The sequence below is a fragment of the Crotalus tigris genome, unplaced genomic scaffold (genome assembly GCF_016545835.1).
Source record: "Crotalus tigris isolate CLP2741 ecotype Arizona unplaced genomic scaffold, ASM1654583v1 scf7180000017814.3102382, whole genome shotgun sequence".
Classification (NCBI taxonomy): domain Eukaryota; kingdom Metazoa; phylum Chordata; class Lepidosauria; order Squamata; family Viperidae; genus Crotalus; species Crotalus tigris.
Genome location: NW_024096652.1, coordinates 2,175,543 through 2,198,328, shown reverse-complemented (window position 1 = coordinate 2,198,328; position 22,786 = coordinate 2,175,543). Strand labels below are relative to the sequence as shown.

At 41.5% G+C, this 22,786-nt stretch overlaps 1 protein-coding gene across 3 annotated transcripts in view; it reads right to left on the bottom strand.

Moving 5' to 3' along the window:
• Positions 1-4,699: 4,699 nt before the first annotated feature.
• OTOP2 (otopetrin 2) overlaps positions 4,700-22,786 on the bottom strand; it is a 62,438-nt gene continuing 44,351 nt past the window's right edge. The window contains exons 1-7 of one of the 3 annotated variants that reach the window (XM_039342890.1): positions 15,910-16,002; positions 14,366-14,804; positions 13,434-13,567; positions 12,505-12,563; positions 11,392-11,510; positions 8,935-9,821; positions 6,677-6,847 (exon numbers count right to left, since the gene is read on the bottom strand). In XM_039342890.1, coding sequence (XP_039198824.1) covers positions 6,677-6,847; positions 8,935-9,821; positions 11,392-11,510; positions 12,505-12,563; positions 13,434-13,567; positions 14,366-14,780 — 1,785 coding nt within the window. In that variant the 5' untranslated portion in view covers positions 14,781-14,804; positions 15,910-16,002. Of the gene's footprint in view, positions 6,848-8,934; positions 9,822-11,391; positions 11,511-12,504; positions 12,564-13,433; positions 13,568-14,365; positions 14,805-15,909; positions 16,003-22,786 lie in introns of those variants that run through there. The other 2 variants (XM_039342891.1, XM_039342889.1) reach the window with 2 other exon arrangements.

The following is a 22,786-nucleotide window of genomic DNA, read 5'->3' as shown; positions in this document are numbered from 1 at the left end:
CCACCCAGGAATTTTTGGTAGTGCTGTGTAGATTTGGCTGTCTTCATTCTGCAGAAAACATATTTTAAGAAAGTGCTTCTTTGGATTAGGGATACTAGTACTGTAAAGCAGGGGTCCCCAACCCTGGTCTGTGGACCAGCACTGGGCCAAAGCATGCCAGAAACCGGGCAGTGCAAATAAATGAAGCCCCATCCGTGGGATGAAGGCAGCACATGAAACTAGGCCCCCTCCAGTCCGCAGAAAAACCTCTCTCCATGGAACAGGTCCCTGGTGCCCAAAAGGTTGGGGGGCCCTGCTGTAAAGTGTTTGAAACTTCCCCTTTCTCCTTTGCCTGCCACTCAGTTTGGCCAGTAAAAATTAATTGCTTGTGTTGCCTTGGATTTGAAGGTCACATGGAAGCAGCTGCTTATTTGAAAGTCCTTATTGATTCCTTCCCTGTATTTTCCAGATGGCCTGTCTTCTTTCTTCTTCTCTTGTGCTATTCTGTCTGTCCAGTCTCCCTACCCTATGATTTCCCTTGAGCCTGCTTAGTCCTGCCTGCTTTTTCCTGAATGCCCTGTCATTACCTCACCCAGACTCATTACTTGCTGTCTGAGCCAGCTGAACCGCCTTGGCATCACACCTTACGCTGACATTGGTGTTCATGCATGAATTTAAAGGCATAGCTCTTCCTTACATCCCCATAACTTTAGCATAAAGATACCTGGTAACAGTTTCCATGCCACACCCTCCTGATGTTGGCTTTGTCTCATCCCCCACTTACAATTGAGGCAGCATAAAGATATCTTTTCCATTCAATTTTGAAGAGGCCTTTCCCCTGTCCTCCTGATACAGTATTTGCCACAACACGCTTCACTGGTGATGTAGTTGGTAATACGGTCATTACCACTAGGAGCAAGATCTGCCAGCATCTATTAGGCTGTGGTGGGCACAATCTTCTCCCCTGCAGTTGTTGGGAATTGTGGTTTTGGTTTGGGCCAGACACCTGGCTTCCCCAGAGATCTCTGCCCATGCACTCTTCTAACACTTTCCAAAGCATTTTGAGGTTTTCATGTGGGTTTCTTCTACGGACAGGTTTCCAAACACAATCTTGTGCTGCACAAAATTCCACTGAAACTGGGAGAGAGGCCTGGGCTCTGCCAGCTATGTGTTCCTGGTTCAGTCACCACTGGGGGCATAATAAGATCTTTACTGGTTCTGTTAAGAAGGAGTTTCATGTGGCCACTGTTTTGACTGATTTTAGTCCTTGGGGAAGGGCTCATCATTCTCCATTCCAGTTTCCCGGCTGTCTGCAGCCTGCTTCTGAATGTGGCAGCCATGAGGGGTGGAATGTGACTTATTGACAGTCCATTGTAGTATTTGTCGAGGCTGGTGCATTATCAATTACCCCTTCCTTCTTCACTGCACATCCCATCTTTGTGCCTGTGACCGGCTAAGGTGGGCTATTAATTTAAAAGATAGCTTTAGATTTAGATTCCCAAGACCCATGCTTGGAAATAGCTTGACCGCCATAGGATTGGGGCATCTCAGTTAGTTGGACAACTCAACTGGTAATTAAACAAGTGGAGCTCTCCAACATTTATCCAATCCCACCTCACTCCTCATTAGGGAGAATGAGGAGTGAATTGGGGGGTTGTTTTCCCATCAGAGATGCCACTTGGTAGAAGAGGAAAAGAAGGAAGGATTGATCAATCACTTTAACTTGCCTCAAACTAGAACAGCAGAGGCAGGCCTGGTTGTTGGCTTCATTACTGTAAGGTGACCAACTGTTTTACAATGAAAAGGAGAACACAAATAAATTGAAGAAAAAAATATCGTAAATAAAAGAAACATTTTATTCATTGCAACAATAATACAGAATACACCATAATATGATAAATGCATAATAAAAACATTTGTAACAATAACATTTTATATTGTAATTATGCTTACATGCCGCCCCCCGCCCACAGCCACCCTGCCAGCACTGCTGCCCCGCTGTGTAGAGTGGGCCCCGCGGCTCCCAAAGCACCAGCTGCGCCAGCTCCGGCCCCGGGGGGCAGCCCGCCGTCGACACACCCCACCTGCAGCCGCCCTGCCAGCACTACTGCCCACCCTATGCAGCCTCGTGTAGAGCAGGCCCCATGGCTCCCAAAGCATGGGGGGAAGCCGGCTACTGCCACCCCTCATACCGCCTCCTGCAGCAGCCCTGCCGCCCCTGCCTCTTGCGCCCGCAGCCATTATTGCCCTAGCAGGGCCGAAGATCAAGAGAAAGTTACCGTGGTGTCACCGCTCCAGTCTCCTCCAGGTATCTTCGGGACTAACTAGGAGATGGTGTAGTTGGGTAGCAGGGAGGGGTGCAAAGTTCCTGCCAATTTGCCTTTGCTGCAGAAAACTTACATGTGCAAAGTTTGCTGGACTGGTGTTTTGTCATACTCAGCAGCAATTCCTATTGGCTTTCAGAAGCCAATAGGGGGAATAGCACAGCTCATGCAAAAGTTGAAAAAAAAACCATCAAAAAAAGGTGCTGGAATGCCGTTCTGAGCGTTCTATGAGAAAAAAAAAGCCCTGCAGATTAGTCTTCAAATATCGAAAAGTAGGACATGTAGGAGGAAACTTTTTGAGAGAGGACAGAACTCCCTAAAGGAGGACTGTTGGTCACCTTATTACTGTGACAGGATAACAGGTGACAATCAGAGCAAAGGGCTGTCTTCTAGGGCACTGGTGGTGAACCTATGACACGTGTGCCAGAGGCGGCACTCGGAGACCTCTCTGTGGGCACACGTGCCGTTGCCCCAGCCTCGCCTGCCCCCATGACCCCCTCCTCACCAGCAGCCCCCCTGGAGGAGAGTCACCCCCGAGTGTGGCCCACACAGAGCAGTGCAGCCAAGGACATGGCAGCCAGGCAGTGTAGGCAAGACTCTGCCCTCAAGCCCCATCCTGCACAGTTGATGCTGCGGGACATGGGCAGAGGGCGTGACCGCCATGGCACTGATGGGCTGCCTGGGCAATCTGCGGTGGGCCCTGGAGGCGGTGAGTGGCCCTGTGGGCAGGTGGGATGGGGAAAGGGGTGGGGGCGGGGCAGGGGCAGGGGGTGGAGCGGGGGCAGGGTGAGTTTTTGGGCACTCGGTCTCTAAAAGGTTCACCATCACTGTTCTAGGGCAAGGCCTGATGTGAAACACTTTAGCATGGCCATCTGGCTGTGTCCTTGGGGGACTGTTTAGAAATCCATCTACACAGCTTGTTTTAAGCAGTTCACTATCAATCTCATATTCTCTGCCTCAAAGTGGAAAACACCTTGCTAAATTTCACTGACTGAAATTTAATAATATTGGTCAAAGTGAACAACTTGTTAATCATAGAGCATCCAACTATTAACAGATAATTACTTCTTGTAATTAACAGGTGATCAGATCTGTAATCTAAGAAGATGTTACTGTATAGATCAAAAAAGTTTTGTCATTATGCTGAATTAAAACGCTATCTACCAAATCGTTGAAGCAGCAGAAGTCTGGTAAAATTTGCTATAGTGATCCTTATAATTCTCTTTTCATTTATGGTATATTGAGGGCAGGAATTGGTACATTCCTCCAACTTTGTTTGGTTCCCATCAACATCATCAACCGGTAAGAAAATATTCAGCAATCACTCTTCTTAACATGGGATAGAGATGAAAGGAAATTAGTTTTGACAGATGGTTGAACGTGCTTTGTGCAAGTGTTTCATGAAGGTGCATTCAAAAACATCTGCAATCAGTTGATACGTTCCTTTTGGACATGGGCTCAACACTCACTCAGAAAAGCACTAAATCTATGCTCAAAAGAAACCCAAACAACTCATGAAGTAGTAAAGCCATTTGGCTCTCTTCTGCTTCAATATGAAGTCCCACTCTTGCCCTCTCTGACCCATTTTTTTGAACTGTTTGGGCCCAGGGACTTGGCAGGAGAAAGGGGAAATGGTCGGAAAGGACTGGATTCTCCAGGTGCCCAAAGCCCCTGGAAGACAAGGTTGAGGGATTGGTGGGGAGGAAGAGTGTCCTCATCAGCCCTATACGTACCTGTTGGGAGTCACCTGACTGTACCACTGATTGAATGATCCATGAGGTGCAACAGATTAACTTTGTGGCACAACCAGTGTTGCAACAAGGAAAAAAAATAAACCAGTATAGCTAGGGATATCCTAAGGCTGCCTCAGGTATGGGCAGATTATTAGATTTAGACAATATGTTATTGCTGTAGTTGTTCTAAATGATAAGTTCACGGATTCAGCAATCATTGCTGACTGAGAGATATCAAATAGCAAGTACTTAAGCATATTCAAGGCTATATTGGAATTCTATATCACCCTGACTGTGCTGGTTAATGACCACAATAAAGTATTTTGTTTAATTTCTGAAATCAGTCCTTTCCCAATCTCCATGGTGGAAATAGCACCCTTGATCACAAATATCGTTCCTGAACAAGATGTTTGAAGGAAAATCAAGCAAGATACGAATTCACAATAATCTGATTCTAGTTCTGTTTAATGGACTGCCTTTGCCTTTCTTTTAGCTTTCCTATTCTGATATCCACCTTCTGTCACCATTATGCCATACTGACTCTAGCAGATTTCTTTCTTAAGGTTCCAAAGTAGCTCAATGGGAAAAAAAAAATCTTGAAAGCAGGATAATGAAACAGGCAAATAATGAATTTCAGAAGCAAATAAGATATGCAGGACAAAGTGGAACAATTTTCTTTTATTCTATCATCTGAGATATTTTAACTTCTGCGGAGCCTGTCATTTTTACTCTCCCTCAAGCCATTTTCCAAAATCACATTTCTTTCCATTGTAAATACAATTTCATAAGAAAAAAATGGGCCTCTTAAACAGTGCGATTGGATAACTACTGGGATGATCAACTACAGCTCTAGTCAAATTCTTCCACAGATTGAAATATTATGAATATTCCTATCATTAGCACAGCTGTTACCTTATACACTGGAATGAATTAGATAAGCCTAGTATTGGGCTATCATTAAAACATGTCAGGATATTTCTAATTAGAATCCAGTATCAAAGGGTTTTTTCCTACCAAATTGGCTTTACATATGCATAGAGGCAAAGATAGTGCTATTATCCTGCTGTGCACATCAAAGACTGAATTCAGTAAAACTAACATTGACAGAATCTCCTAGTTCTGTTCAATTAATCACTACATTAATCAAATAAGATCTTCATAATCTGTAACTGAAGCTAGAAAAGGGAACTCTAATCTTGAAAATTAGGACCAGCAAAATTTATTTACTTTTTCTGGAATGGAAACATGTATTCTGTTAATTTCTCTTATCAGCTGTGCTTTATGGTCATATAGAATTAAATTACATGATTTAAATTTAATACAAAGATGCACAGCATTTGCTCTTCATCCAAATACAAGCCTAGGAGAGATGCTTCAACAGTGGCCAAAAGAAGAAGAGGATTTTCTAAACCAATCTTCTTCAACCTGATCCCATCGCTCCAGCAACATGCCCAAAACTCTTAACGTGGAGAGAGAGGATGAAAGAAACGATGTTTTGATGCATGTGAAGGGACAACTAAATTAAGAAAGGGTACTGTAAAGGAATAAACTCCATAGATTTTCATTGATAGCCAATTCCTCTTTTTGGTGCTAGGAAGCTTGGTAACACGATGATGATCTTCAGCCAATGCAGAAGACCTGGAATTATTTATATGACCATTATCCTAAGGTGTGAACTATACTAAAAGGGGTGTATGTGAATAAGAGTTTGTGAAGGAAGCACTGTCTAACCAATCTAGCTCTACACAGAGTTGTAGATACATATCATCATCCTAAAAGAGATCCTCCAATGGGATATGAAGGAGAACAATAAATATCCCCCTTGCTACAAACTCTGAGCCAAAGCAGCAGAGGAAGTACCACAATCCTTTGGCAGGCCGCCGGTTAAGCACGGCTAGAGCACTAAGCTTGGGCCGGTGGGGGAGAGTTTTTCTTACGGTGGTGGTTCTCTGGTGCTTCATTTCCCTTTTAATTATCACAATGAGAATCAATAAATATGTACATTTTATAAAAATAGGCTCATTTTAAAAAATCATTTCTTATTATGCTCCTGACAGGATAACCCTTTAGATGGACTCATACAGTCTTCAGGCCCTGATTCAGGACAGCAAGGAAGTCCCATCGAAACCCAGAACGGCTCCAGGATTCTTCTTATCATGTATGAGCTTTAACAGGGTCATATTCCTGAGGCCTTCATAAATCACTGGAAAAGGGATTGAAGGGTCAGGAAGGAATCTTAACAAAGCCATCCAAATGACACAAAGGCACAGTTACTTTTAACAGTCTTCAACATTCACTAAATTCTTCTTTCAAGCTGAGTCTCGTCCTCAGACTGTTCTACTGAAGTCAAAGTGTCCTTTAAAGTGACCAGGAGTGAATCTAAGCCTATATAGAGTCCATAATGTCTGCATATCCTGGTAGGAAAAAAAAACTGAAGATGATTATCAAGAAAAGGAGTTATTTAAATAGAAAAAAGAGGGTTTTGTTTTGGCTATTGTCAGTTTTCTTGGGTAATGCCCATTGAATCACTGGGCCTGGTGCCCAAAGGAGTTCAACCCCCTCAGTGCAGCTCTTTAGGCTTTCAAGTCCTGGGGTAGTATGAGAAATGTGGGCTCTTCTAGAAAGTTCTTCATTTCTCCATTAGGACATGATGTAGACCTCCGTTAAGCTAGCAACGGCATGCATGCGGTAGAAGATGCCGAAGGGCAAGCAGATGTCCACAATAGCAGCCCACATGGGATAACCATAGAATTCAAGCTCTGTGGTGTTATCAAATTGCGGCCGGGCTCCAAATGCAGGCATAATCCAGAGCTGTTTGAGAAAGAGACAAAGATAACAGCACTGTTAGCAAGTAAAAACAAGGAAGAATGAGGCTAGCAAGGCACAATTCTTTATGCAAAAGATACTTTGAGGCAAGATAGGACAGCATGATTTTAAGAGCATCAGCATCACACAATGACATTTAAGTAGAAATATTTAACTAACATGCCTCTGTGTCACTGAATCCTTTAAGGCAATGATCCTGATCCAAAGGAGTGTGGAGTACCCTAGAACGGGGTTTTTTAACTTTAGCAACTTTAAGATGTGTGGATTGCTGGCTGGAGAAATCTGGGAATTGAATTCTTGAGCAACTCTGGGTAGTTCACAATAAGAGCAAGAATTAGAAACACTGCCCTAGAATTTTTTAAATTTTGATTTACCCCAAATATCTATGCCTCACGGGCAAGACCCACAAATCTTGCTGTGCAGTGCCACGATCTACTCCTCCTTCATGCCAGGTTCCCAGTACTTTTCATGAGTGCTAGATGCATATTTCCATTTCTGTTTCCATCACAGAAAGGGAATTACAGTCATGTCAGGATAAAAATGAGGGATGATCCATTATAATTTCCCTTGAACTCTCTAGAGAAAAGGTGGAATATAACTGCACGGAATGCTAAAGTCATTCATTTATTCAAACTGTTTTGGTGCAGTCAAATATATATGAAAAGCAGCAAGTACTGCAAGGTATACTTCCACAAGTCAAATTCAGCTTCCCCTTCCTTTGCAGTGTGTGCTGAACAAGACACCTACGGTAATTGTTGTTTAGTACTCAGTCCAGCCTCTCCTCTTGCTGCTTCTGGTGGCCCTTTTATTTTAAAAAAAGGTGCTGCCTTTGTATTTATTTGTACAGCTTTTAAACAATTGAAAAACAGCTTTAGGAGGAGAGAGACATGGATTTGCACTTAATCCTCTTTCCACTAGCACTCAGTACTAGTTTTTCTCTTAATAGACAATCTGGGAAACTGAACCCAATTAAACAGAATCTAGAGAATATCAATTTACTATCACAATTTATGGTTCAACAATTACAAATAATGGATTTTGGAAAGAATTTTATAAATATGATAAAAACAATAGATAGTAACCAGACAGCAAAAGTGATAGTGAATGGAGATTATACTGAGAACTTTGAGATAAGAAAAGGCACCAGACAAGGGTGTCCACTATCCCCATTATTATTTATCTTTACTTTGGAAGTATTAAATAGAAGGATAAGACAAGATATAGAAATTAAAGGATTGAAAATAAAAGATGAAACGTATAAGTTACAAGCATTTGCCGATGATTTAGTGTTTATTTTGGAAGAACCTTTAGAGATGATTCCTAAACTATGGGAAAAGATAGAATAATATGGAAAAGTGGCAGGACTAAAAATAAATAAAGATAAAACTAAAGTAATAGTAAAGAACCTCACAGATAAACAAAAAAGGCAAATACTAGAGAAAACAGAGATACAAATAGTGAAAAAAATTAAATATTTAGGTATTCATCTTTCGGCTAAGTGCTCGTCAATAAAAGAAGACAATTATATAAAATTATTGAAGCAAATAAAGCTAGATTTGGAAAGATGGAAAAATCTCCAATTATCAATATTAGGAAGAATTGCTACAGTAAAAATGAATGTATTGCCGAAGATTTTATTTTTATTTCAAACGATTCCAATAAAACTTGAGAGAAAATTCTTTCAAAATTTAAATTCATTGGTTTTGAACTTTATTTGGCAGGGGGAAAAAGCTAGAATTAAGATATATTTTCTAATTTGGTTTTTCTCAGTCTAGTCCTCTCTTTGTTTTCTATACTACTACTCCCAACATCCCTAACTAGCTTAGCTGCAACTCTTGGGCATGTTTACTAGGAATTGGGTGTGTGTATTTTTGTTGAAATTATAGTTGAGACAATTCAATAGGATCAGCAAAACTTCATGTTTCGGTGTGAAGGTGTTTTGGTTAAATAAGAGGAATAAAGCTAGCTGTATCTTTTGCTATTCAACAAGAACAAAGGAATCCTACTCATCTACATACTCTACCTATTGATGACTAATCCAATATTGGCTCAAATAAAATAGTCCTACTTACAATTACATTACACAGGATCAGGAATAATGAGCTTTCCTTTAAGAATCTCCTCCTCCAGCTCACTTTCTTGGAAGTACTTATGGACCCTGTTACTTCATGAGGAACCTGGATGGCTAGTCCTGGAGATGATGTTGATAAAACGTTTCCATTTTCAGGGACACGAAGTGATACAGCATTTAAGTTGACAAAAGTGAGCCCATAAATGTCCTTCTCCTGATGGTCGACTTTGCTTTCCCTTTTGAAGGGCTGTCGATGGAGGCCTTCAATTATGAAAATGTTCTGGAAAGTATGCTGGGCAATCATCAGCAAGGAATAGGTCAGGTTGAGAGCATTGATCGTATCCCTTGGTGAGCTGGCCACAGTGGCCACAATAGAGTAATAGGAAATGGCATATTGCCCTAAGGCTGCACCCATTAATAAGGCCACATCAAGCGTTCTAGTTGGATTCTTCTCACGGTCCATGTCTCTTTTGTCAAATCTGTAAATAATGGAGCCACCCACAGAGATGAGGGACATCAGACTCAGACAGACAATATTGAAGGTGTAGTACATAGTGAGCACATGATTCTTTACTTTAGATTTGTTTTTCGAATTGATCTGGATTTCATACACAATCAGGATGGCTATGCCAGATGCCATTATCAAGACTCCCATTATGAAACCCAAAAAATAAGTCCTCTTGAAAAGCTTAAACTTGAGGTGATGGATATGGTTGGAATGGTGGTCCATGATGCGGCCAACGTTCTTCCACATTACATAGATCATGGCAGAAGCAAAAAGGCTGTACTCAATATTAAAAGGATACAGCCAAAAGTAACCATTCTTGAAGATTTGGCAGATGTTGCTTTTGCAGCCACAGTTGTCAGAGATGCTTTCTTTTAGATCAACTGCAGAGAGAGAAAGAAAGCAGGTCAAGACTAGCTTAGGAAGTTTTTTTGTTTTTTTTTACTTTTGATTGAGAATGACATTGATCAGAAAGTTTGAATGGTACTGAAATAAGAGGTCTACTCTCAGAGCTAACTCTATGATCTTTCAAAACTCAATGGAGGGAGGATTAAACGGACCTATGTTTCTTCCAGTATTATTCTTGTCATATGCATCATGCCCACAACTATATTTTTTACCAAATTAGAGGTAATCTATCTGCCTGGTTCAATTTACTCATAAAGAGATGTCCTGCATTCTTTCTCTTTAATAGATCAAGGAGGAATGGAATAGAATAGATCTTTTCAACAACTGCCCCATCAGTAATCTGCACGACCCCGTCACATTCCCACCTGTCTACAGAGCAACAAAGACCTGGCTGTTTAAGAAAGTGGATTTAGAGTTTAAGAACGGTAATACAGATTGTCTGGAGACTTGAAAGTGTATTTGGGCCAGTTGATTATATTTTTATTGGTTTATAATATTTATCTTATTCTTTTGTGAATTTATTTACATGTTAGCCACCCACTCTGGAGCCAAATGGCTAACAATAAAAACATGAACAATTAAAGAACAGATAGTCCTTAACATATGACATTTAGTGACATTTAGTGACCATTCAAGAATGAAGCGACTTATGACCATTTTTCACACTTATGACCTTTGCAGCATCCCCATGGTCATGTGATCAAATCTGGATGCTTGGCAACTGGTTCACATTGATGACGGATGCACCGTCCTGGGGTCATGTGATCCCCTTGTGCAATCTTCTGACAAGCAAAGTCAATGGGTAAACCAGATTCACTTAACAAGTAGCAACTGTGGTGATTCACTTAACAACTGTGGCAAGAAAGGTTGTAAAATGGAGCAAAACTCACTTAACAAATGTCTCGCTTACTGATAGAAAATTTGGGCTCAGTTGTGGTCATAAGTCAAGGACTATCTGTATGTGTGTTTGGGGTTGAGAAAGAGATAGGTCTTGAAGTGTTTAAGCTCTACATTCCTTTATTTCATTTTTTTTTAACTTTACTGTCTCTATTACTTGGTATCTGTGGGACTGTTTCTCTGTTTGATAATGATTAGTGCTAGGCAAGAGAGGAGAGCACCCAACTAAATCTTCCTAACACTGAAAGACACTTTTCCTTAAAGCAGGGGTCCCCAACCCCCCCGGGTTGCGGCCCACTGCTGGAACACGACCTGTTTGAAACCAGGCCGCACGAGCAACGGGCAAGTGCATGTGCAAGCGCACCAAGCTCCATTCGCCCGAGTGGTGGGTGAGTGGTGGGCAAAGCTCCATTCATGCGAGCGGTGGGCCCTTGAGCTCACATGCAAAGCACCACTCGCACGAGTGGAGGGTGCTTGAGTGGAGGGCACTTGTGCTCCCGCGCTGCGTGGATGGAGCTCTGTGCACATGCCTGCCACTCACCCCTCCTCCCCCGGAGTTGGGTTGCCAAGGTAATGGCAACTGCTGCCTTAAAGTAATGCCCTCTATGTCAATTTGATCATAATTCTTATGTTTCCCAGTCAACTTACTCATCCTGTGTGATACATTTGTCTCTGGTTTTTTTGATTCAGCCTTATGCACTGATTCATCTGTTACAGCTGACATCCACACTGCTAGATTGGTGGTTAAGATGAGCATCAATCCACATCTATCATAGAAGAATGGAGAATTTTGGTTTAAATGAATAAGGTCTATTCATTCCAAACACTCAACCCGTCTCCTGAGACAGAGCAAGCAAACAGTAGTGATCAACCTTAACTGAACTACACTTTAAGGATAATAGTAACTTAATTACATTCCAAAATGAGCCTAACTCTTCTGCTTGCAAATATTTCTTACACAGCTTCTTCCTTTTGACAGAAATTATTTTCAGTTGGCTAATATAGCATCCTTAGTGCCTGTCATAATATTACACTGTGCGCCATGACATATTACAGAGTTAGCAATTGGCAAATGATTGTTCATTGTAGTAAATAGTGTAGACCAGGGGTGTCAAACGGCCGGCCCACGGGCCGGTTTCATCATACTGGAGCCGCACCCACCCCAGTGCCGGCAACGGCGAAAAAGCTCTGATACGTTGCACGACGTCACGTGACGTCGCGAGTTTGACATGTCTGGTGTAGACTAAGCTGTAAAGTAGATTTGATGTAATTTTTAAAAAAACATCTTAAAACTATTACAGTACCACAAATTAAAGGACAATCCTGGCTGTGTAATTGTTTTTATTTATTTATTAAATTTATTTGCTGCTCATCTTGTTTTGAAGTGACTATCCCATGGATTAAGGATCTGGGGCTCTCAAATTTGGTAAACTTGGGTCTCCAGGTTTGCCCATTTTTACTCTAAAGTAAAAAAATAGTCTATTCAGAATTAACACCAGCTTTGATATTTAATCTTTTTACATTGTATTACCCAATGAAAAAAGTTTCAGAAAAAAAAGTCCTCCAGAAATCCTCCCCAGATCCAACATGACCCTTGGACAAGGTCTTTTACCTTCATGTTGGACACTATTGCCAATATTACTATAGATAAGGCATTGAGATTCTGCCTAACCAAACCCATCCTATTCTTCATTCAGTCAGTGACACTTGCAGCTTAATAAGATGGAAAGATATCTTGTTTTGAATGTTCTTGATACTCACCTGGTAAGATCCAAATGCACATGAACACAATCTTTGGCAGAGACCCACAGAAAATAAGTCTGGAAAAAAAGAAATGCAGTTTTTAAATTTGCTTTCTGCAGGAGATGATCAGCAGTCACTCAGTATGCAGAAGAAACAGGGAATCTTTAGTTTGTCTCAGGTAACAAAACTAACTAGTCAGTAATTGTCAGTACAGCATCTTGTTATCCTGGGTATGACCAGGATAGGGCTTCCTAGACTTATTAGAACACATTTTGCAGGATTTTGCTATTCAAGTTCTAAAACACAGATTATTAGAAAGGCCTGGTAATTATACCCAAATATTACCAGTATTGCTACTAACTACAACACGAATCTCAGCCACTTTGATATATTTCAAGATTTGTTACATTTTAGTTAGCTCCCACACTCACAATCAGATTATAGATCATTTAGTGTTGGGAAGCACCCAGCCTGGCAGGGAGGAAGGATTAAGCATGGAGCTAGCCTGGAGTCACTGCACCATTGCAAAAGGGATGTGGCTGAACCCCTTCCCCCATCAATAGTCCTTGGAGCCTTATCTAATTGTTCCCAGAAGAAGGCTGCCAGGCTGGGTAGATTCCTGTATTATAGACAGAACATAGTAGTTAGCTTGAACCCTGCATTTGTGGGTCTGCTCATTTGTGCCTGACATTTAATTATAGTTGAAATACTGGTGCACACAAACCATTTGTTTTGCTATTCTTATTCTAAGGAACAAAATATTATTGCAGTTCAAGCTACCCTCTTAAACTGAAGAGCACCCTTCTACCATTTAGAACATACATTGTAACCATGGACTATTGGAGCTTTATCTAGCTTTTATTTTCTCCCTCCTATATGCCTCCCTGAACCACTTAGCATTTGGTTGCATATAAATATGTTTAAATACAGAAAAGTTACACACTAACCTGGACAATTACAAACACAGCCTGCACAACCGGATACATGATTTTGATGATTGATAAACACTCGTAGTAACTGAAGTATCCTGTCTTGAATATATCCATCACCAATGTGAGGATTCCAAACAAGACCAAGCCACCTGGTTTGGAAAGCAAATGTCATTATCTTCCCACAACACATAAACAGTCCAAATTCTCTAATTAAGTTATAGGGACCTCTGAATGTCTTCTACTCACAGCCATGACAAATCTTTCTCAGCCCACAAAATAAGGCAAGGGATGCCCCAATTCTGTCAAAACCAGAGCCCTATCAAACTTGTAAAGCTGATTGATTAGTCTATAAATCTTGTCTTGTGCAAGTCTGGTGTCCAACTTTAATGTTAGGGTTAAACCTTCTTTTCCACAAATAATGTTCAGGAGCAGCAAAAATCTTTCAAATCCTTAGGGCTAGTTTATTCAAGAAGTAGTAGTGGCACCATTTCCATGTTTTTATTGAGCCCGAGAGACTTATGGTATACTTTTATCATTTCATCAGAAGTGAGCTGCCTGCTTACTTTTATAATTTTCAATCCATACCCCTTGTATGCTTATCCTGAATACCGTATTTAATCATAGCTTAGATACACACAAGCAAGCCTGATAAGACGCAGCTTAGGAGCTGTCCGAACATTAATGAGCTGTAATTAGAGCCTAACTTTGCAGAGCTGTGAGCAATTTGGATTCACAGCTTCCTTCCCAGTACTCATTTACTCACAAGCATTTAATATTTTGAATCTTATAAATGTGATGGGAGCTGCTGATATATATATATTTTTAACAAACACAGGTAGGACTGATGCACTGATAAACTCAGCACTCCTCCAGCATGACGATATTGTCTGTGCTTTGCTTTGCCTCTTCTCTTCTTCAAAGGTATACTTTTAGCAGCATCTCCTTACCTCTTAGCCAGATAGGTCCTGCATGATTGTCTTTGTAGGGGATGGCAGCTTGCTTCTTGGAGGTATTGAAGATATAGAACAGCATCCAGATGATGGCAAGCAGCATCACAACGGTGAGCATGAAAAAGGCATCGTAGTCATGCAGTTTGACGTTTTTGAAGGCCCCACCACTGACAAGAGTGCATGCTAGTAGCATCAGGTTGATGGCTAACAGGATGGAGAAAACACGCCCACCTTTTTTCCAAACTTCCTTGGGGTTGTGCGGTAAAGAGACAGAGGAGAATCTATGTATATGTTGGCCAACAGGCGGTAAATGGTCAGAACTAAAGCTGCTCTTGTCATCTTTCTGTCCAGAACCCATGATGGAATCTTCACGCTTGATCTCACTCTCTTTCCTCGCAAGAACGTTGGTCATGGTTTAACCAACACTAATATAGAGCTGCCAGCATAAAGAAAAACAGAAAAAGAGAGGATGTGAGAATACTTCAAGGATAAAATGTATTCTTTTATACCAGAGTCCAGGTCTCCTTCAAGTTTAGGCTAATGGTGATAAAATGGTTAGATGTTAGGCAGATGGAATGGAAAGCTGAATTTCAAAATGTAAGTACAGTATTTTAAATACTACTTGAACCAGGATTTCTCAATAACATTTGGATGGAATTTCTTATACAACCCTTTCAATTTGAATGAAAGCCCATTTTGTTAATCATATCTGGTTATGATGATAAATGTAAGTTCAACTTACAATCTTACATATTTGTTTTCTTACCTGCCGAGTGAACAGTCTCTCTTTCTCTAAATATATCTTACAAATCAGTTTCCCTTTTGATACCCTATTTGTTGACCAACAATTTAGATTCATTTTTGAAACTGAGGTCTCCATTTTCTGAACCAAATTCAAACCACATCAGGACCCATCGGTGAAAAAAATGGAACAAACTCTGAGCTTCCACAATCTCTTCTGGAGCTTGTGAGCCAAGCCTGGCTTATTTCTCAGTTTTTCAGTCAGGCTCATTAACACACAACCAAATCCACCAAGTACTTAGGCAGCAAGCTTCCTTACCTACTTTTCTGATCTACAAGAACTGGGACAAGATGTTTTCTTTTGGGAGACTATGTCTCCTAAAAGAACAGAAATCACAAAATGCCATATTGCAAACACTTCTTTATTCCTAATCAAAAGCAAAACCTATCTCAGGGTATCCTTACATTGGGGAAAAACAAATCTCCAATTCAACCCAATAAGATAGATAATACCATCCTCTACACTGGAACCACTCAAACTTCTGAACCCAGTTCATCTGCTCTTCTTACATCACCAGTCCATGCATGTCCATTCAGAAATAAATCTTATTGCAGTCACAGTGGCTTAGTTCCAAGTCACTGTGTTTAAAATTAGGGCTGTATGCTACAATCTTCTAAAACACGAATCCCTTGGAACGTGAGGGACATAAAATGAAAATAAAAGGTTAAGATCTTTTGCTAATGTTAACTAGGCAGACAGAATGAGAACCATGGTTTTCGCCAAGCATTATTCCACCAACCTTTCTGCCTTCGAGTCGGCTTCTTGTTCCTACCACTTTTGCACCCGCTTCCTTTTTCTCCCCAGTTCACAACAGCCCTGAAATTTATAATTGTACAGATGTCTTTTGATTTACACCATTGGTGGGGTTGACAGGACTGCTTCATAAACATCTCAGAAAGGCTTACCGGACCCATTTTGTGCCTGAACTAGGTTTAGGGCAAAAACACAAACCAACACGTGAGAGAAATATGAGGATCAAGGTTACTTGATATGAAAATGGGAAGAAAAAAAAAGCCTGCCAACAAAAGCAGAAGTGCAAAAATTTATAAAGTGCCTCATGGGAAATTGTTCTTAATTTAGAAACTACCTGTCAATCCTAAAAAAAAAAAAACGTCTCTCACATGATACTTCTGTATGCCATGTTCTTTAAAAGGCAGAAGGTAATAAAAACTTCAGATGCTGATGCTTGTATGTTGAAGGATGACCTTGGACCTTTCTCTATGAGAAGGTGTCAAAGATATGCCCCCCTCCCCAGTTCTGAGACCCCATTAAGCCAGACTTTTAAACGATGACTTGCTAACTAAGCCATAGCACCTAATTCACATATTCTATTGAGCCAATATAAACCCCTTATTGGTTCAATGTTATATCTAAATCAGCCACTGCTTTTCTCTGGAGCAGGTCACTTTCCAACTGATGTGACATTCAACAGGAGGATGAACATTCAAGAGCCCCCCCCCCAATTTTAAGCACAGCTAGATTGTTTAATGTAACATCATCTGCAAATAGCCATTGTCTGCATTTGATTAATACTCTAGACCACGGGTGTCAAACTCGCCACGTCATGTGACGTGTCACGACATATTGCAACTTTATTTTGCATTGCTGGAACTGGGGTGGGCATGGCCTCCGTATGATGCAACTGGCCGGCGGGTCAGCAGTTTGACCCCTCTGTTCTAGACTAAAATGTAATTGCATAATTAATGGGTTTAAGTACTAAGCAAACTTAGGTAATTCACTAAATTACATTGCAAAGGTTAGTGGGCTATATAAACAACCATTGTGACCTAATAATTAAATTTCTAGATTAAAGAGTTCTGAGTTCAAATCCCTGCTTGGACACGAAGCTCCCAGAGAGACTTTTGGCCAGTCAGCAACTCTTAGTCTAACCTACCTTACATATTTGTTCCAATAGGAAAGCACAATGGGAAGAATGCCTAGGGGAACAGCCCTGAATTCTTACAGAAAAGGCAGAAAGTAAATCTAAAGATATAAATTCCAGGTTAGCATAGATACATCTAGCAGTAAACCTAGAAAAGTGGCCGACGGCTCCAGCAGGCATTGGGGAAAGATGTTTGTATCTATCAGAAGAAAAGGCTCAGCTGGTGGCTCCTTTTCATGGGGAATTTATAGTCTTCTGAATGCTTCTAGACCACATTGATTAATTCTCAGACCACACAGCCAATGGTGACAAAGGCTGGAAACTGTAGTTATGGCAGTATTTCAAAGCCTGTTAAGTTTCCCATCCAATTAAAATTTGATCTGGGCAAATCAGCAACTGAAGCTTTTTGAGAGGATGATGGTGATCACCTGCTAAAGCCCACTACTGTTAAAGAGACCTTGGTGAAAAAGGGATTGTCTTCCTTCCATTCTTTTGTAGTGCAAAGAACAATTGCAGTTTGGAAGCAAATGTAAGCAATTTCATGTGAAAGGCTAGTATTTCTTTTTCTCAGAATTTCACATCTTGGATTACTTGGAAATTTGTTATTTTTACAGCAAAGGTCAGGAACTGTTCATTAATGTCACGTCACCTCTGTATCTTAAAAGGAAAAAAAATAAAAACCATAAGTTTCCTTAGCTAGTCTTTAACATATCATTAACTCAAAAAGGCTGGAAGAAATAGTGCTTCTCGTAAATAATATTAAAAACAATCATGCAGAAAAAATCCTATAAATAAATGGTTTGCCAAGAAATTGCCAAAATGCTACAAGAGTTTCAAGTTCGCATATTTTTGTGCTGTTGCTTAGATGTGGATTTTGGAATTTATTTCTAATAAAAGGTTTTCCATGAATTTTATTTTCCAACATTTTAACTGCCCATACCATTCTCTTATAGATTTCAAAATAGCTGTTTTGGAACAAATACATCAATAGCTTTCAGGCTCTCTCAGGAAGTTTGAACAAACAATTTTTAATGCAATTAATTGATAATATATTTGTAATTAATCCTATGAACCTTCATTTATACAACTACCTAGTCGCTTCCTTCTTTCCCCACTGACGCATCCCTATTAATTTAAATTTTACACACCTGATGAAATCAGTTGTAATTCCGGAAAAAACTATGCTAATACAATGTATTGCTCTACTCTGAAGTCTTTCTGCTTCTCAAACAACAGATGGTGCTAGAGGACCAACTATTTCCAAAAAGGACCTTGTCATTCTTGCTTGGAATTCAGTCCATTTGGTATTTAACAGCTAAAGATACTGTAAATCAGGGGTGTCAAACTCAATTTCATTGAGGGCCGCATCAGCATTGTGGTTGCCCTCAGGGGGCCAGGTGGGTATGGCCATGGTGGGTGCGGCCTATTGGGTGGGCGTGGATGGTGTGGGTGTGGCCTACTGGGTGGGCATGGCCAGCTCTACATCGTTTACTTCAAGGGTGCCTGTGGGGGCCTGGGCAGGAGTGGGATAGATTTGAGGGTCTCTGGCAGTGGAGTGGGAGTGGGACCAGGGCAAGTGCCAAGGCATGGTCCTCTGGAGGAGCCTCACTGTTCCTCTCAGGCCATGCGGGGGGGGGGGCGCTTATGGAGCTAAGACTGAATGCGTTTCAGCATAGATGGCCACTATAAAATTGTACATTGGCTCCCAGCTGGCCTGGGGCAGGGCCAAGGCAGAGGGGGCCGTTCCCTCACTGTTTCCAGGATGGCTTCGTGGGCCACATGAAACCACTTTGCTGGCTGCATCCGGCCCCCGGGACTTGTGTTTGACATGTCTGCTATAAATCCACATATTGAAGCACCTGAGAGTCACTTTGGTGTAGTGGTTAAGAAAAGGGGAAACCTTGAGTTATAGTCCTGCCTTAGACAGGAAGCCAGCCAGGTGACCTTCAGCCCTAGAAAGAAGGCAATCTTGCCTGGAAAACCACAGGGACCAATCCAGGCAGTTGCCAGGAGTCAACATTGACTTGAAGGCACACATCTGCAAAGACCCCCCCCCCAAAAAAGTACATAAATGCAACAAAGATGTCTTCAATGCCCAGAAAAATGAAGATTAACTGAAAGCTACTAACTAGTAAATACCAAGCAGCATCTGCTCAATCTTTTCTGAGCTCAAGAACAAAGCAGGATTGCCTGGTTAATGCATTGATGGGGGGGGGGAACCATATGGCTATGGGCTAAACTGAGAGATCTCAGCTAACGGTATCATATTATTCCAAGAAAGCTATTTGGAGGCATCTATTTATTTAGTAATCCCCTTTATCGATTACTGCCTTGTCGTGGTGAAGGGGCTTGTGTAACTCAATGAAGCTATAAGCTATGCCGTGCAGGCCCAAGAAGGACAGGTCATAGCAGAGAGTTCTGACAAAATGTGATTCACTGGAGAAGGAAATGGCAAACCACTCCAGTATCTTTGCCATGAAAACCCCATGGACAGTACTAAAAGGCAAAAAGATATGATGCTGGAAGATGAGCCCCTCAGGTCAGAAGGTGTCCAATATGCTACTGGGGAAGAGCAGAAGGCTAGTACTAGTAGCGCCAGAAAGAATGAAGTGACTGGGCCAAAGCCGAAAGGACGCTCAGCTGTGGATATATCTGGTGGTGAAAGGAAAGTCCAATGCTGTAAAGATTTTTTCTCCATAGGAACCTGGAATGTAAGATCCATGAATCAAGGCAAGCTAGACGTAGTCAAAAAAGAGATGACAAGACTGAACATCGACATCTTAGGAATCAGCGAACTAAAATGGACAGGAATGGGTGAATTTAACTCAGATGACCATCAGGTATACTACTGTGGGCAAGAATCCCTCAGAAGAAATGGAGTAGCCTTCATAGTTAATAAAAGAATAGGAAAAGCAATACTGGGATACAATCCCCAAAATGACAGAATGATCTCAATTCAAATTCAAGGCAAACCATTCAATATTACAATAGTCCAAATCTATGCCCCAACCACTGGTGCTGAAGAGGATGAAATTGACCGGTTCTATGAAGCCCTACAGCATCTTATAGAATTAACACCAAAAAATGATGTCCTTATCATCATGGGGGATTGGAATGCTAAGGTAGGAAGCCAAAAGATAACCGGAATAACAGGCAAGTTTGGCCTTGGAGTACAAAATGAAGCAGGGCACAGGCTAATAGAATTTTGTCAAGAGAATACGATGGTCATAACAAACACTCTTTTCCAACAACCCAAGAGACGGCTCTACACATGGACATCACCAGACGGTCAACATAGAAATCAGATTGACTATGTGCTCTGCAGCCAAAGATGGAGAAGCTCTATACAGTCAGTAAAAACAAGACCAGGAGCTGACTGTGGCTCAGATCATGAGCTTCTCGTTGCAAAATTTAGGCTTAAATTGAAAAAAGTAGGGAAAAGCACTAGGCCACTCAGGTATGAACTAAATCATATTCCTGATGAATATACAGTAGAGGTGACAAATAGATTTAAGGAATTAGATCTGATAGACAGAGTGCCTGAAGAACTATGGATGGAAGTTCGCAACATTGTACAAGAGGTAGCAACTAAAACCATCCCAAAGAAAAAGAAATGCAAGAAAGCAAAATGGCTGTCTGAGGAAGCTTTGCAAATAGCTGAGGAAAGAAGGGAAGCGAAAGGCAAAGGAGAAAGAGAAAGATACACCCAATTGAATGCAGAATTCCAGAGAGTAGCTAGAAGAGATAAGAATGCCTTCTTAAATGAACAGTGCAAAGAAATAGAAGAAAACAACAGAATAGGGAGGACCAGAGATCTCTTCAAGAAAATTGGAGATATGAAGGGAACGTTTCATGCAAAGATGGGCATGATAAAGGACCAAAATGGCAGGGACCTAACAGAGGCAGAAGAGATTAAGAAGAGATGGCAAAACTACACAGAAGAACTATACAAGAATGAGCTTAACGTCCCAGATAACCACAATGAGATGGTCACTGACTTCTAACCAGACATCCTAGAATGTGAAGTGAAATGGGCCTTAGAAAATCTGAGCAACAACAAAGCTAGTGGAGGTGACAGTATTCCAGCTGAGCTATTCAAAATCTTAAAAGACGATGCAGTAAAAGTGCTACACTCAATTTGCCAGCAAATTTGGAAAACTCAACAGTGGCCACAGGATTGGAAAAGGTCAGTTTACATTCCAATTCCAAAGAAAGGCAATGCCAAAGAATGTTCAAACTATCGCACCATTGCACTCATTTCACATGCTAGTAAAGTTATGCTTAAAATCCTACAAGCTAGACTCCAGCAGTATGTGGATCGAGAACTACCAGAAGTACAGGCAGGATTTCGAAGAGGCAGAGGAACTAGAGATCAAATTGCCAACATACGCTGGATCATGGAGAAAGCTAGGGAGTTCCAGAAAAACATCTACTTCTGCTTCATTGACTATGCTAAAGCCTTTGATTGTGTGGATCACAACAAATTGTGGCAAGTTCTTAAAGAGATGGGAATACCAGACCATCTTATTTGTCTCTTGAGAAACCTATATGCAGGTCAAGAAGCAACAGTGAGAACTGGACACGGAACCACTGATTGGTTCAAAATTGGAAAAGGAGTCCAGCAAGGCTGTATACTGTCGCCCTGCCTATTTAACTTATATGCAGAGCACATCATGAGAAAGGCAGGGCTAGATGAAACAAAAGCTGGAATTAAGATTACCGGGAGAAATATCAACAACCTAAGATATGCAGATGATATCACTCTAATGGCAGAAAGTGAAGAGGAGCTAAAGAGCCTCTTGATGCGGGTGAAGAAGGAGAGTGCAAAAGTTGGCTTGAAACTCAACATTAAGAAAACCAAAATCATGGCATCCGGCCCTCTCAATTCCTGGCAAATAGATGGGGAAGAAATGGAGGTAGTGACAGATTTTATTTTTCTGGGCTCCAAGATCACCTCAGATGGGGACTGCAGCCAAGAAATTAAAAGACGCTTGCTCCTGGGGAGGAAAGCTATGGCAAATCTAGACAGCATACTAAAAAGCAGAGACATCACCCTGCCAACAAAGTGCGTATAGTCCAGGCCATGGTTTTCCCAGTTGCAATGTATGGCTGTGAAAGTTGGACCATAAGAAAGGCTGAGCGCCAAAGAATTGAGGCCTTTGAACTATGGTGCTGGAGAAGACTCCTGCGAGTCCCTTGGACTGCAAGGCGTTCAAACCGGTCAGTCCTAGAAGAGATCAACCCCAGCTGCTCTTTAGAAGGCCAGATCCTGAAGTTGAAACTCAAATACTTTGGCCACCTAATGAGAAGGAAGGACTCACTGGAGAAGGGCCTAATGCTGGGAAAGATTGAGGGCAATAGAAGAAGGGGACGACAGAGAATGAGATGGCTGGATGGAGTCACTGAAGCAGTAGGTGTGAATTTAAATGGACTCCAGAAGATGGTGGAGGACAGGAGGACCTGGAGGAGCGTTGTCCATGGGGTCGCGATGGGTCGGACACGACTTCGCAATTAACAACAACAACAATTTATTTAGTGCAGGGGTGTCAAACTCAATTTCATTGAGGGCCGCATCAGCATTGCGGTTGCCCTCAGGGGGCTGGGTGGGTGTAGCAAGGGTGGGTGTGGTCTACTGGGTGGGCATGGATGGAATGGGTGTGGCCTACTGGATGGGCGTGGCCAGCTCTACACCATTCGCATCAAGGGTGCCTGTGGGGACCTGGGCAAGAGTGGG